General features: G+C 45.0%; 1 protein-coding gene across 4 annotated transcripts in view; it reads right to left on the bottom strand.

Annotated features, from left to right (window-relative positions):
* The window catches only part of LOC114139287 (long-chain-fatty-acid--CoA ligase 1-like), a 50,676-nt gene that overhangs the window by 24,110 nt on the left and 12,174 nt on the right, over positions 1 to 14,392 (bottom strand). For all 4 annotated transcript variants that reach the window (XM_028009116.1, XM_028009117.1, XM_028009120.1 and 1 more), the window contains 5 exons: positions 11,500 to 11,794; positions 10,794 to 10,908; positions 10,494 to 10,558; positions 10,051 to 10,152; positions 9,839 to 9,938 (listed from right to left, as the gene is read on the bottom strand). In XM_028009116.1, the coding sequence (XP_027864917.1) occupies positions 9,839 to 9,938; positions 10,051 to 10,152; positions 10,494 to 10,558; positions 10,794 to 10,908; positions 11,500 to 11,694 (577 nt within the window). In that variant the 5' untranslated portion in view covers positions 11,695 to 11,794. The remainder of the gene's footprint in view (positions 1 to 9,838; positions 9,939 to 10,050; positions 10,153 to 10,493; positions 10,559 to 10,793; positions 10,909 to 11,499; positions 11,795 to 14,392) is intronic.

The following is a 14,392-nucleotide window of genomic DNA, read 5'->3' as shown; positions in this document are numbered from 1 at the left end:
CAACTCCAATAAAATTTCCTCCTTAGAAGATAAAACTGCCAGGAACTCACGCAGTCTATCCATATCTGGACTCTCTTTGCCCACCTCATCCTCTAGTCGAGTTAACAGCTTCGTCGTTGCTGTTCGGATTGTCGACCGTTTCCTCTTTAATCGCTCCAGTCCTTCCGTCATGTTGGCTGCTAAACTGAGCCTTAGCTTCACTTCGTTCAGAAAAATAAAAAAAAAATCCTTATTCCCGGGTTTCGGCACCAAAATGTTACGGAGTAAAGCTTCTTCTCAAACAAGACGGAGGCTCGTATTTCTTTTACCGAACCTTTCTGTTCAGTATTTATTGACGAGAAAAAGAATGGCGTCAGCTGATTACGGGCAACAGCTGTTCGTAACCAATGGCAATCAAAAGTCAACAAAGCAAGATAGTGACAAACAGTAACAGATCCTTAAGCATTCTTCAAAATAAAAGACTTCCTCTATTCAAATAAATCATGTCTTGCACTTAAATATATTTCACTTCACCTTTGTAATTATATACAATCATGTTCAATACAATTAATAATAATCATCATGTAAATTATGCTTAACATATAATTGTAAATCAGTCACTTATCATGCAAATATACCGAACAACATAAGTGTAAAAAAGTCACAACAGGTTGGGATTGAACAGCTGTGTAGCCATAAGAAAACCTCTAATCAGTAAGGCTAACCAGAAAAAACGCTTCAGTTTGCTAGGGAGCATAAAGATTGGACTCTGGAGGAATGGAAGAGGGTCATGTGGTCTGATGAGTCCAGATTTACCCTGTTCCAGAGTGATGGGCACATCAGGGTAAGAAGAGAGGCAGGTGAAGTGATGCACCCATCATGCCTAGTGCCTACTGTACAAGCCTGTGGGGGCAGTGCTATGATCTGGGGTTGCTGCAGTTGGTCAGGTCTAGGTTCAGCAACATTGTGTGCCCAAAGAATGAGGTCAGCTGACTACCTGAATATACTGAATGACCAGGTTATTCCATCAATGGATTTTGTCTTCCCAAATGGAACGGGCATATTCCAAGATGACAATGCCAGGATTCATCGGGCTCACATTGTGAAAGAATGGTTCAGGGAGCATGAGACATCTTTTTCACACATGGATTGGCCACCACAGAGTCCAGACCTTAACCCCATTGAGAATCTTTGGGATGTGCTGGAGAAGGCATTGTGCAGTGGTCAGACTCTCCCATCATCAATACAAGATCTTGGTGAAAGATTAATGCAACACTGGATGGAAATAAATCTTGTGACACTGCAGAAGCTTATTGAAACAATGCCACAGCGAATGCGGGCTGTAATCAAAGCTAAAGGCGGTCCAACAAAATATTAGAGAGTGTGACCATTTTTTGGTGGCGACTTTTTTTTTGGCCAGGCAGTGTATATACATATATATATTAGGGGTTGAACCAATTAGTCGACTAGTCGACTAGTCGACTCTAGGACGTCTCACGAGTTTTTACATTTCATGTCGACTAGTCGCAGTCATGTGATTGCCGGTGGTGACAGCCTGTGCTGATCTGACAGCACAGTATACGTCACAAGACAGAAGAAAAATAAGTTAATACATTAGTTTAAATGATATATAGATGGATGCATATTTGTGGTTTTACAGTGTTTTTAAAAGGAGATGGAGTTGCAGCTGCAGTCCACTACAAAACACAAGCCGTCTAAAACTCGCCTCCTTCCCGCTAAGGATGTCACTTAGCCGGCTCGCGAGTGTCTTTGTCACGACGATCTAACTAATACATTATGATGTTATGTTGCTGATTAAATAAAGATCTGTGGTAATGACAGCTGCTGATTAAATAAAAGCCTGTAGTTGGTAATGACAGTGTATACTTGTCTGACATATATATAGCCGTGAGTTCGTGCTAAGAATGACACTTCGTGCTTAGAAGTGTCATCAGATCAGCTGTCAGAAGTGTACGACACTCTGACAGCTGATCTGACAGAACACTGGCTACAAAATGGCGTCTTCAAAACAGATCGAGGACAAAACCCGCATCTTGTCAAACAGGTAGAAATTACTGGGTCCTTGTATGACAATGTGCTCTTAGCGAACTCTTAGCGAAGAGAATATTGACAGCGAGTGAACTTTATTTACCCCCCCCCCCCCCGCGCCACCTCTTTTTATTGTTTTTACATGCCATCTAAAAGATGTGTGTTTCGTTTTGAATGTTGGTTTCCCAGCAACTTATTATTTATCATAAACTATCCCGATTTTTTGTTGTTTCACTTGTTGCTGTTCTGTGTAAATGCCGTATTTTTCCGTGAAAACGGGTAATAAAGCCTGTACGTTACTCCAAAGCTTTGCGTCTTGCGTTGCCATGACGTCACAACGACTAGTCAACTCGACATCGACTCGACTTTTATCATGTTGACGTTGACTAGAAAATATCTTAAATCGTTCAATCTGCTGAGTCAGCAGAGCTTCCTGCCGCGCATCGGGCGGAGGAGAAGCAGGTGGTTTCGTTGAATTCAGCTGTAACCAAACGGGATCCGTTCATAACAAGTTTGGCTTGTGATGTTCCAAAAGCACCATGTAGTCAGTGTGATCATTTGACTCCTATAGTAACTATCCAGAGATCATCAGCATCAGCCGGTGTTTAGAAAAAAAAAGTCAGACCCGACTTTGTGCAACAAACTTTTCCCAGCTGCTCACGAAGAATCTCCATAATAGACTTAGTAAAAGCAGGAGAAGGGGAGAGAGTGTGTGTGTGTGGGGGGGGGGGGGGGGGGGGTGTCTATATTTGCCGTGAAAATAGCTAATAAAGCCTCCAAGTAGTTGTGAAGGGGTTTTGCGCTTACGTCACTATGACGTCACCGCGACTAGTCGACATCGACTCGACTATTATCATGATGTAGTCGACCTTAAAAAATATGTAGTCGTTCAGCCCCTAATATATATATATATATATATATATATATATATAGGCCTGTCACAATAGCAAATTTTGCTCAACGATTAATTGTCTCAAAAATTATTGCGATAAACGATAATATTGTTTGAAGACTTTTTTACACTGATTTAATGTAAATGACGTAATAATGCATGCGATTTCCTGCCAAAGATAGATACACTTTATTTTCAAAAGAACACTAAACACTGGAGCTGATAAACAAAACAACCAAAAACAAAGATAAAATGGATTCTCAGTCTCCATTAACAAAAAACTCACTTGAAAAAAAAAACTAAACAACATAAAGCCAAAGTGGAAATAAATACTGCATTCAACCAAAAGAGTGCAGATTATGAAGTCTGTATATTATGTTGCCCTTCAGTAATAATTAGATTTAAATAGAGAAAATGGGCACATCGACTACCTGATGCAATAGCTCACACTACATGATTTTTGCTCCTTTTTTCCTCTTACAACAATCTTAGAACCTCCATGGGCTGCCACCTTATCGTGGTGGAGGGGTTTCAGTGTCCCAATGATCCTAGGAGCTATGCTGTCTGGGGCTTCATGCCCCTGGTAGGGTCACCCAAGGCAGACAGGTCCTAGGTGAGGGACCAGACAAAGAGCAGCCCGAAGACCCCAATGATGAAGGAAAACCTTGGACTTGGTGTTCCCTCGCCCGGACGCGGGTCACCGGGGCCCCACTCTGGAGCCAGGCCTGGAGGGGGGGCACGATGGCGAGCGTCTGGTGGCCGGGCTTTTACCCATGGAGCCTGGCCGGGCTCAGCCCGAAGAGGAAACATGGGCCCCCCCTCCCATGGGCCCACCACCCGTGGGAGGGGCCAAAGGGGTCGGGTGCAGTGTGGGATGGGTGGCAGCAGAGGGAGTGGACCCTGGCGGTCCAATCCTCGGTTGCAGAAACTGGCTCTTGGGACGTGGAATGTCACCTCTCTGGTGGGGAAGGAGCCGGAGCTAGTGCGTGAGGTCGAGAGGTTCCGGCTAGAAATAGTCGGTCTCACCTCGACGCACGGCTCTGGTTCTAGAACCAGTCTCCTTGAGAGGGGCTGGACATACTTCCACTCTGGAGTTGCCCAAGGTGAGAGGCGTCGGGCAGGAGTGGGCATACTTGTTGCTCCCCATCTCGGCACCTGTACGTTGAGGTTTACCCCGGTGAACGAGAGGGTAGCATCCCTCCGCCTACGGGTGGGGGGACGGGTTCTGACTGTCGTTTGTGCTTACGGGCCGAACGACAGTTCAGATTACCCACCCTTTTTGGAGTCCTTAGAGGGGGTACTGGAGAGTGCTCCTCCTGGGGACTCCCTTGTTCTGCTGGGGGACTTCAACGCTCACGTGGGCAGCGACAGTGAGACCTGGAGGGGCGTGGTTGGGAGGAACGGCCCGCCCGACCTGAACTCGAGCGGTGTTCTGTTGCTGGACTTCTGTGCTCGCCATGGATTGTCCATAACGAACACCATGTTCAAGCATAAGGGTGTCCATATGTGCACTTGGCACCAGGACACCCTAGGCCGCAGTTCGATGATCGACTTTGTCATCGTTTCATCGGATCTGCGGCCGTATGTCTTGGACACTCGGGTGAAAAGAGGTGCGGAGCTGTCCACTGACCACTACCTGGTGGTGAGTTGGCTCCGGTGGTGGGGGCGAAAGCCGGTCAGACCTGGCAGGCCCAAACATGTTGTGAGGGTCTGCTGGGAACGTCTGGCGGAATCCCCTGTGAGACGGAGCTTTAACTCCCATCTCCGGCAAAACTTCGAACACGTCCCGGGGGAGGTGGGGGACATGGAGTCTGAGTGGACCATGTTCCGTGCCTCCATTGTCGAGGCGGCCGATCGGAGCTGTGGCTGCAAGGTTGTCGGTGCCTGTCGCGGCGGCAACCCTCGAACCCGTTGGTGGACACCTTCGGTGAGGGATGCCGTCAGGCTGAAGAAGGAGTCCTATCGGGCCTTTTTGGCCTGTGGGACTCCGGAAGCAGCTGATGGGTACCGGCGGGCGAAGCGGCATGCGGCTCGGGCGGTTGCTGAGGCAAAAACTCGGGCGTGGGAGGAGTTCGGAGAGGCCATGGAGAAAGACTTCCGTACGGCTTCGAGGCGATTCTGGTCCACCATCCGGCGTCTCGGGGGGGGAAGCGGTGCAGCACCAACACTGTTTATAGTGGGGATGGTGTGCTGCTGACCTCGACTCGGGACGTTGTGGGCCGGTGGGCAGAGTACTTCGAAGACCTCCTCAATCCCACCAACATGCCTTCCACTGAGGAAGCGGAGCCTGGGGACTCTGGGTTGGGCTCTCCAATCTCTGGGGACGAGGTCGCCGAGGTGGTTAAAAAGCTCCTCGGTGGCAAGGCCCCGGGGGTGGATGAGATCCGCCCGGAGTTCCTTAAGGCTCTGGATGTTGTAGGGTTGTGTTGGTTGACGCGACTCTGCAATATCGCATGGACATCGGGGGCAGTTCCCCTGGATTGGCAGACTGGGGTGGTGGTCCCCCTGTTAAAAAAGGGGGACCGGAGGGTGTGCTCCAATTATAGAGGGGTCACACTCTTAAGCCTCCCTGGCAAGGTCTATTCAGGGGTCCTGGAGAGGAGGGTCCGTCGGATAGTCGAACCTCGGATTCAGGAAGAGCAGTGTGGTTTCCGTCCTGGTCGTGGAACACTGGACCAGCTCTACACCCTCGGCAGGGTCCTGGAGGGTGCATGGGAGTTCGCCCAACCAGTCTACATGTGTTTTGTGGACTTGGAGAAGGCGTTCGACCGTGTCCCTCGGGGAGCCCTGTGGGGGGTTCTCCGGGAGTATGGGGTACCGGGCCCTTTGATACGGGCTGTCAGGTCCCTGTATGACCGGTGTCAGAGTCTGGTCCTCATTGCCGGCAGTAAGTCGGGCTCGTTTCCTGTGAGAGTTGGACTCCGCCAGGGCTGCCCTTTGTCACCGATTCTGTTCATCACTTTCATGGACAGAATTTCTAGGCGCAGCCAAGGTGTTGAGGGGATCCGATTTGGTGGTCTTAGGATCTCATCTCTACTTTTCGCAGACGATGTGGTCCTTTTGGCTTCATCAGATCGTGATCTGCAGCTCTCGCTGGAGCGGTTCGCAGCCGAGTGTGAAGCGGCCGGGATGGGGATCAGTGCCTCCAAATCCGAGGCCATGGTCTTGAGCCGGAAAAGGGTAGAGTGCCTTCTCCGGGTCAGGGGGGGTGTCCTGCCCCAAGTGGAGGAGTTTAAGTATCTCGGGATCTTGTTCACGAATGGGGGAAGAAGGGAGCGGGAGATCGACAGGCGGATTGGCGCAGCGTCTGCTGTCAAGCGGGCGCTGTACCGGTCCGTCGTGGTGAAGAGAGAGCTGAGCCAAAAAGCGAAGCTCTCGATTTACCGGTCGATCTACGTTCCCACCCTCATCTATGGTCATGAGCTTTAGGTCATGACCGAAAGAACGAGATCGCGGATACAAGCGGCCGAAATGGGTTTTCTCCGTAGGGTGGCTGGGCTCTCCCTTAGAGATAGGGTGAGAAGCTCAGCCATCCGGGAGGGACTCAGAGTAGAGCCGCTGCTCCTTCACATCGAGAGGAGCCAGTTGAGGTGGCTTGGGCATCTGGTCAGGATGCCTCCTGGACGCCTCCCTGGTGAGGTGTTCCGGGCACGTCCCACCGGGAGGAGGCCCCGAGGAAGACCCAGGACACGCTGGAGAGACTATGTCTCTCGGCTGGCCTGGGAACGCCTCGGGATTCCCCTGGAAGAGCTAGAAGAAGTGGCCGGGGAGAGGGAAGTCTGGGCCTCCCTTCTGAAGCTGCTACCCCCGCGACCCGACCTCGGATAAGCGGAAGAAGATGGATGGATGGATGGATGGACAATCTTAGAACGTTGGTCTTTCTAAGATTGTGTGGTGTGTTACGGTAGATCGTCGTTGCCGCTCTGATCTAAATCAGGGATTTTCCCCGACTGGAAGCTTTAACTACACCTGTTGAATGTGACAGGTAGCCAATCAGAAAGCGTGGATCCTCCTCCACTCTTTCTGAGTGGAAATTACATCGGGGAATCCCAAACAGCTGACAAGGCAACGCGAAGTCCAGCGGACATTGGAGATGATGTGTGGAAACAACATTAATGTTTATTCAACATGCAAAGAATACAGAAATGACAAGAGGAGGAGTTGGAGCGAAATTGCTACCGCAGTTGATAAACCCGGCAACTTTTCAGCTGTTCTTCGTTAACGTGACGTAAATAGGTTATAATGATTTTCAGTCAGTCAGGACTGACACTAGCAACATGCATTGCAGGTAGATTGTAGTAAAACATTGATTAATGCCTGGTTTTAAAATTAGTTCACTGGACTTGTAGCCATTATTTTGTGCCCATTGTTGGACACCACATGGCAGGACCGAACCCGATCGAACCGTTATACCTAGGACTTCTGTCGGCTAATGTGTGATCTGTCAGGTTTTGAAAATGGGCCGACAGCTCTTAGATCGGGTCTTGTGCGCTGGGCTTTACACTAAGGAAATGAGGAAGGGAGGGTCACCGGAACACCGGAGTTGAGTCTTTTTTCATTCGGTGTCATCAACAGAAAGAGAAAAGGGCCGGAAGAGACAATAATGCCGATAAATGAAATGCCGTCGATAGTTTTGATTTATCGTACGATTAATTCATTTACCGTTTATCGCGACAGGCCCATATATATATATATATATATATATATATATATATATATATATATATATACATACATCAGGTACGGAAAACCAAGGTAGAAATCTATTGTTAATCAATTCCTGTTAAATAAATGGAAAAAAAAATTACTTATTAAATATTTGGTCATTATTTCAGTTTGAGTCGGGCAGAACTTATCTGTTCGTTTCCATAGCAACGATCACAAGCAGGACCCTCCCCAGAGCCACAGTGACCTCACTGATGAGGTCACAGACGACATCATGAACATCACAACAGATCAAAGACGTTCTGAGGCTTTAACTGCTTGAATCTCAACACATCAGTTAGAATCCAAACGTTTCAGTGAGATTCAGGTTTTGTGTCTAGTGAGAATTTTTGTGTTTCCAAAATGCCATACCCTTTAATTTTCCCAATTGGTTTTGGACTAGGATATCTGGTGACGACAGGGATGAGGAAAGTGTTCGACCATTTCTTTCCTGGAAATGATTCAGGCATAAGTACCTCCAAGTACCTCCGAGTACCTCCAGTACCTGTTGAGAGAGATTTGTTTTGGGACGGGCTTCCATCGGATCCCAGAGCTGACCCGGCTGGGAAAGTTTCTTCTGTACAAAATCTGAGTCCTTTCTCAAGCTCCCAGGATGATGAGAAAGATTTGTTTTGGGACGGGTTTCCATTGGTTCCCAGACATAGAGCTGACCCGGCTGGGGAAGTTTCTTCTGCCCAAAATCTAAGTCGTCTCTCAAGCTCCCAGGATGATGAGAAAGATTTGTTTTGGGACAGGTTAACACACAGGAGCAGGAGTGAAGGCCCAGGCGGTAAGACTATTAGCAAACACAAAACCGCCCTGAAAAAGGGCAGGAGGGAGTCAAAAGATGAAGAAAGATTTTTGGAACGTTCAGAACAGTTTGTAGAGACTTCAACCTCAGAAGAAGAGGAACAACTTTGGAACCGGATGTTACTGATTCCCCAAAAGGAAAACTACCCCGAATCGAACAGTTCAAGCTTAGAAGAAGAGGAAAAACTTTGGAACCGTATTTTACTGATTCCCCCCCCAAAAAAATACCCCGAATGGGACAGTTCAAACTCAGAAGAAGAGGATTCATGAGAAGCAAACACATGAAGAGAAACGCCACACGCCACACTCCACAGAAAATCCCACCTAATGGTTTCTCCTGCCACTAATCTCCAAAACAACAAAGCTGTTTTTTTAGAGGAGGAAGAAACATTGAATTTTGTGAATAAACTATCAAAAGTTAACATCCTGTTTGCAGGTTTCTCCCCGGGCGCTCCGGCTTCCTGCCACAATCTAAAGTCATCACTGTTTTGTTAATTAGTTTCTAAATTCTCCTTTGGTGTGAATAAAACATCAGGGCTGCACAGTAGCTCAGTGGATAACACTGCTGCCTTGCAGTAAGAAAGTCCTGGGTTTGAATCCCAGCCTGGTTCTGTCTGCATGGGATTTTCTGGTTCTCCATGTCCATATGTGGGTTCTCTCCGGGCGCTCCGGCTTCCTCCCACAGTCCAAAAAGATTTAGTGCGCTTCATAATGGATTGATATTATTATTAATAATAATAATAATAATATTATTAATATTACTATTACTATATATAAATAGATATATCCATATCTCTAAATATATATATGTATTAATCTAACTCTATCTCTCTCTCGCTATATATATATATATATATATATAAAGATTGACCTATAGATGTACAGTACAGACCAAAAGATTGGACACACCTTCTAATTCAATGGGTTTTCTTTATTTTCATGACTATTTATAAGGCAAGAAATCCCCCTTATTAACCTGACAGGGCAGGTTGACCTATGAAGTGAAAACCATTTCAGGTGACGACCTCTTGAAGCTCATCAAGAAAATGCAGAGTGTGTGCAAAGCAGTAATCACAGCAAAAGGTTGCTACTTTGAAGAAACTAGAATATAAGGGGTATTTTCAGTTGTTTTACACTTTTTTGTTTAGTGCATATTTCCACATGTGTTATTCATAGTTTTGATGCCTTCAGTGTGAATCTACAATGTCAAACTCATTGAATTAAAAGATGTGTCCAAACTTTTGGTCTGTACTGTATATATATATGCTTTTACAGTTAGATGCTAGTTGTGTTGGTTTCCATATGACATACATTGAGGTTTGTGTTTGTAACTCATTTAAATGTGAAAAAAACTGAATGGATGTGAATAATTTAGCAAAACATTCTGCTGTTGCAGGGTTTCACCTTTGTCTATGATGTAGGAAATGGCCTCTGTTCCCAGCGTGTCATAAAGAGGGACGGACACCAGGGAGTAGGTGTAGCACGCCAGCTCACTGATGGTCCACTAGACATTACAGCGTCAAAACAAAACATATTTAATGTTAGACTGGAATTCTACATCCCCCCCAAAAAAGCAACAAAAAAACAAATTGAAGGGTAAAGAGAAAAGTTTGTACCTCTGGTCTGTTCTGAGAGAAAATACCAATGTGGGGGTTGGTGGTTTTTGAATGTCCTTTGTGAAGAAATGCAGAACCCAGATTTTCTGCTCGCTTCATTACCTACCAAACACACAAACACATAAACCCAGGGGATCTTAAGGCAGCATAGATAAGCCGATACACTAAATTAGTAGACACTAACATAAAAGTAACTTTCTGGCAAGAAATAGGAGTTTGTTTAAAGTTCCTTAACATTAATTAAAAAGCAGTTTTTTTTAATCAATGGCAGATTATTTCACTTATAACTCATACTTTTTCATCAATATTAAGGAATTATTGATTCCTATATCTTACTGAACAGTTACTCCTGAGTTCATTTTGAATTAATTCAAATATAATAATATATTTGCTCTAGAAAGTAGACAAAAAAAGACTTTGTGTTTTTGCAGTGCAACAGGCACCTCTTTGTAAGACATCCACTCGTACGGCTGTTTTGGTTTCCTGAAGCCCAAACAGGGACCATTATCTGGCAGGAGAGAAGAGAGGTGAAGGGTCAAAGTGTGAGGAAGAAGAAAAAAAAACAAGAGACAGCTTGAGAAGGGTTTTATACCTGCAAAACATTCATTTCTACTTCAAAACTGTAAAAATAAAATAATGAAGAGACTGATGATCTGCTGAACTTAAACCTAAATGAAAACTGTGCTGTGGGTCAGAGGGCATATCCCAGGTTAAAGCTTTAAGCTCTTCATCGTCTCACTTACTGGAGACTCTTGCTCCTCTGATGAAGGACTCGTACATAGTTCTGGCGTCTTCATAGACGTGAGTCAGGTAACCGTCCTCTTTCTGTAGCGCTGAGCGGTGCACAAAATCACTGCCCTGAAAAACACAACGCATGTTATGAAAGCCAATAAAAGAGATTTCAGGCACTGAAGAAGGCTTTTGTCTAGGATGTAATTCAGCTTGTTTTTGTGAGGGATCATGTGGCTACAATGTAGCTGCACCAGTGTGTGAATGATAGTTTGAAGCATTTTGGAGTCCTTGGACTGTACTAGACCAGACCATCCAGCCTTTGTCACAGTTTCATCATCCGTCTTCAGTAAACTGTAAGTTGATTTTTCCGGCAATAGAGAGATTGATTTTCTCGGATTGCTCACATCTTTAGGAAAAATCATTTCTTTTCCCAGAGGTGGAAACATTTATCCAGGAATGGATGAGAACGTTTGACACATTGCAGTCTGTTCAAGGCGTCTTGTAAAGAAACCTCGAGGTGACATTTGTTATGAGTTGATGCCATGCAAACAGCTGCACTGAATTATATTTAGTATTAAACTTTATTTTGTAGTAGACAACAACAACTTATCCATGTCATTTGAAAAAAAAAAAAGATTTCTTGGCTTGTTCTTGAGTTTGTCCAACCTTCACTTTTCCATACAAGTGCGTTCATTTTCCCCCAGGACTTGAACTCACCGGAACCTCGACTGACTGCGTGTGCAGGTCCCAGAGCGGTGGGAGGGCTTTGGGTCGCGTAGTCAGGTAGTAGGTGGTGGCAACGGCCACTGCTCCCATGCTGACCAACATGGGGGTGGAGATGCTCCTGATGTACTGGCTCACGTCTTCCAGGTCCAAGGACTTCATCTTCTCTAGGAACTCCTGGCTCAGCATGCTGCTGTGGCACTGGAAAAACAGAGGTGGGCTTGGGGGCCCAGGAAAGGTCACAGGTCAGATGTCGCAGGCGCTGGACAGATGCTGGTCAGGAGGCGACCTAGAATTGAACAGAACAGGAATATTCAGGTGTGACAGCAGCATCGAAGCATGTAGGTTCACACCAGCTCCGCCTCCAGACGAGTTTAACAAGGGGGGCATCGGCTTATTTTGGGCGAGCAAAATGAATCTACGTAGCAATAATAATAATATTACTCAAGTAAAGGAAAAAGGTACAGGGCAGTAAAACTACTCTTATAAGTACCTTTTTTCCAAAATAGTTACTCAAGTGAATATAACAAGTACTACTCACTTTTAAACAAAGACAACATCAGTAGCCTGTACTTAAGCTTATAGTGCTGTACTGGTATTAGCTAGTCATCATTTAGCTAACATTGTCTGGATCCAACAGCTTTACTCAACTCAGTCGGTTAGTTTGGGGGAAAAACTGTGCAAAGTTTGTTCTGTTTTGCTGGTTTGCTGCCATGATTCTAATACACACCTGTACAGCTCTGCACAGCAACTGCCGCACAGGTGTAAACCCAGAGCGAGCATCTTAGCGCTCATGTTGTGTTTAAAGGCGGCTCGGAAAAACAGGTGACGACGTGTTAACGGATTAACCAATTTTAACCTCTGAAAAAAGTGACAGAGAACACAGACATGGAAGTACGGAGGCCTGTGCTGTATCAAATCGATATAGGAATAACAGAGAGTTGGCCACAGCCTCCAATCCAGGGGGGGCACAGCTGATTCCGCCTGCCTGCCGGGCCTGGTTCACACAAAGATAAAGTATTTAAAAAGTACACGAAAACTATACTAAAGATAATACAGACATACTTGCACATTACTGCAAGTGATGCATACGCAAAATGTTGAAGGGCAAAAAGACGAATCTTTTAGAACCCATAACAATTCTGTTAACTAAATGAAACCTGGAGATGTAGGTATTATACACTTAGTGCAGTGGGAGACAGAAAAGGCAAAACCATTGAAGAACAAGTCAAAACCACTAATGTTCTTTTTTTTTTTCCTCGCTCTCTGTGTCGGCTATTCTACGCGCAGACTTGTTGCCACAGCAACTGATAATAATGCCACTAAATGTAACACCAAAAAACACTCAAACATTTCTCACAAAGAACAGAACATTCAGTCCGTTACAGTATCATGTTTATTTTGCTGTTATTAATAAGTGATCATCTGAACACAGTTATGGTTTAGTAGCTCATTTAAACACCCGAGGTACTGAGGTTCTGTCAGAGAGTTGGTATTTAGGTCGCCTTATATTTTTGGTTTTTTAACTGAACCAAAACACTCAATTCTGCAGCACATAAACTGTACATGTTAAGTTGTCAAAGTCAAGCTAGCATAGCTGAGTTACTTCCAGGGTTTCCTCCAGAAAACTTTCTAAACCCGGCGGTAGGCTGCTGGATGACCGCCATTTTTTTTTTTAATTAAAAATATTTCAAGTTGACAGAAAATATCACTTGATAAGTATGTTATTGGAAGATTAATACCTGCACACCAACTATAAAGTCTTTAAAAAGGGGAAAACATTAAAACAAACTAAAATAAACAATGCTTAAGTGTGGTGTGGACACAAGTAAAGCCTGGCGGCCCGCCAGGCTTATAGTCATTGGGAGAAGCCCTATACTTTCCTATCCCGCTATTTTTTTTTTCTTTTTAATCAAAACTTTTTCCTGACTTTGTTATCTAGAAAAGACTCAGGATAAAACTGTTTGTTTTTTTTAAGTTTTTTTTTTTTTTTTTTTGGCTCTAGTGGCCTTTATTTGAAAGTGTTTAGACAGGAATGTAGGTAATGAGAGAGAGGGAAGACATGCAGCAAAGATCAGCAGGCCGGGATTTGAACCCTCGACGGCCATGTTGAGGCCTAAGGTCTCCTTAAGTGGGTTGTACTTTACCCTTTTGCCACCTCGGTATGCCAGGATAAGACTGTTTGAGTAATATTTAGTCTTAACATCTGGAACCTTAAAACTGACTCTTCAGTGTCATGCCTGCTCATTTCCTGTGAAAAGGAGACGGCTTCCATAGGAAATAAAGGTGCCATTTTCCCTTCCTGCACTCATATTCACACTGTTTGAACATCAGCTTTGCATCAATGATTGTCCCGAGGTATTTATAAGACTGCACCTGTTCAATGGTTTACCCATTAATTAAGGTGGACTCTGGAGTTGGGATTACTCTTCTGACATAAACAGCCTTTGTTTTTGAGGTGTTGATTTGCAGATGTGAGTCTTCACACCGCCTCAGAGTCAATGACTGAGCTGGCTTGCTTTTACACAGGCAGTCATATGTGATCAGCTGAAAAAGTGCATCTAATTAGCTGCTCCTGTCTTTTATTTACCCTATTAATACTTGGAAGAAGGTTGTATGTATCAATATGGATTTTTTCAGTCTGGAAGATCAGATAGTATTCAGCACAGATGAGTTAGCAATCAGTAAAATGTAAATCAAAGGGCTCCACTGTCATCTTATATCACATTCTGAACAGAATTTCAGGTTGAGCCGGCGGATGTTTAATTAACCCATCCATCATAGTGCGCAGGGAAAAAACTCTCAGATTAAGGACACATTTAAAAACAGCACAGGGTGGAGCCTGATTCCTTCACTACAGGTGAGAAAGTGAGAGGAAAAAATTACG

The sequence above is a fragment of the Xiphophorus couchianus genome, chromosome 23 (genome assembly GCF_001444195.1).
Source record: "Xiphophorus couchianus chromosome 23, X_couchianus-1.0, whole genome shotgun sequence".
Classification (NCBI taxonomy): domain Eukaryota; kingdom Metazoa; phylum Chordata; class Actinopteri; order Cyprinodontiformes; family Poeciliidae; genus Xiphophorus; species Xiphophorus couchianus.
Note: the sequence above shows the minus strand (reverse complement) of the source record. Positions and strands in the feature narration are given on the sequence as shown.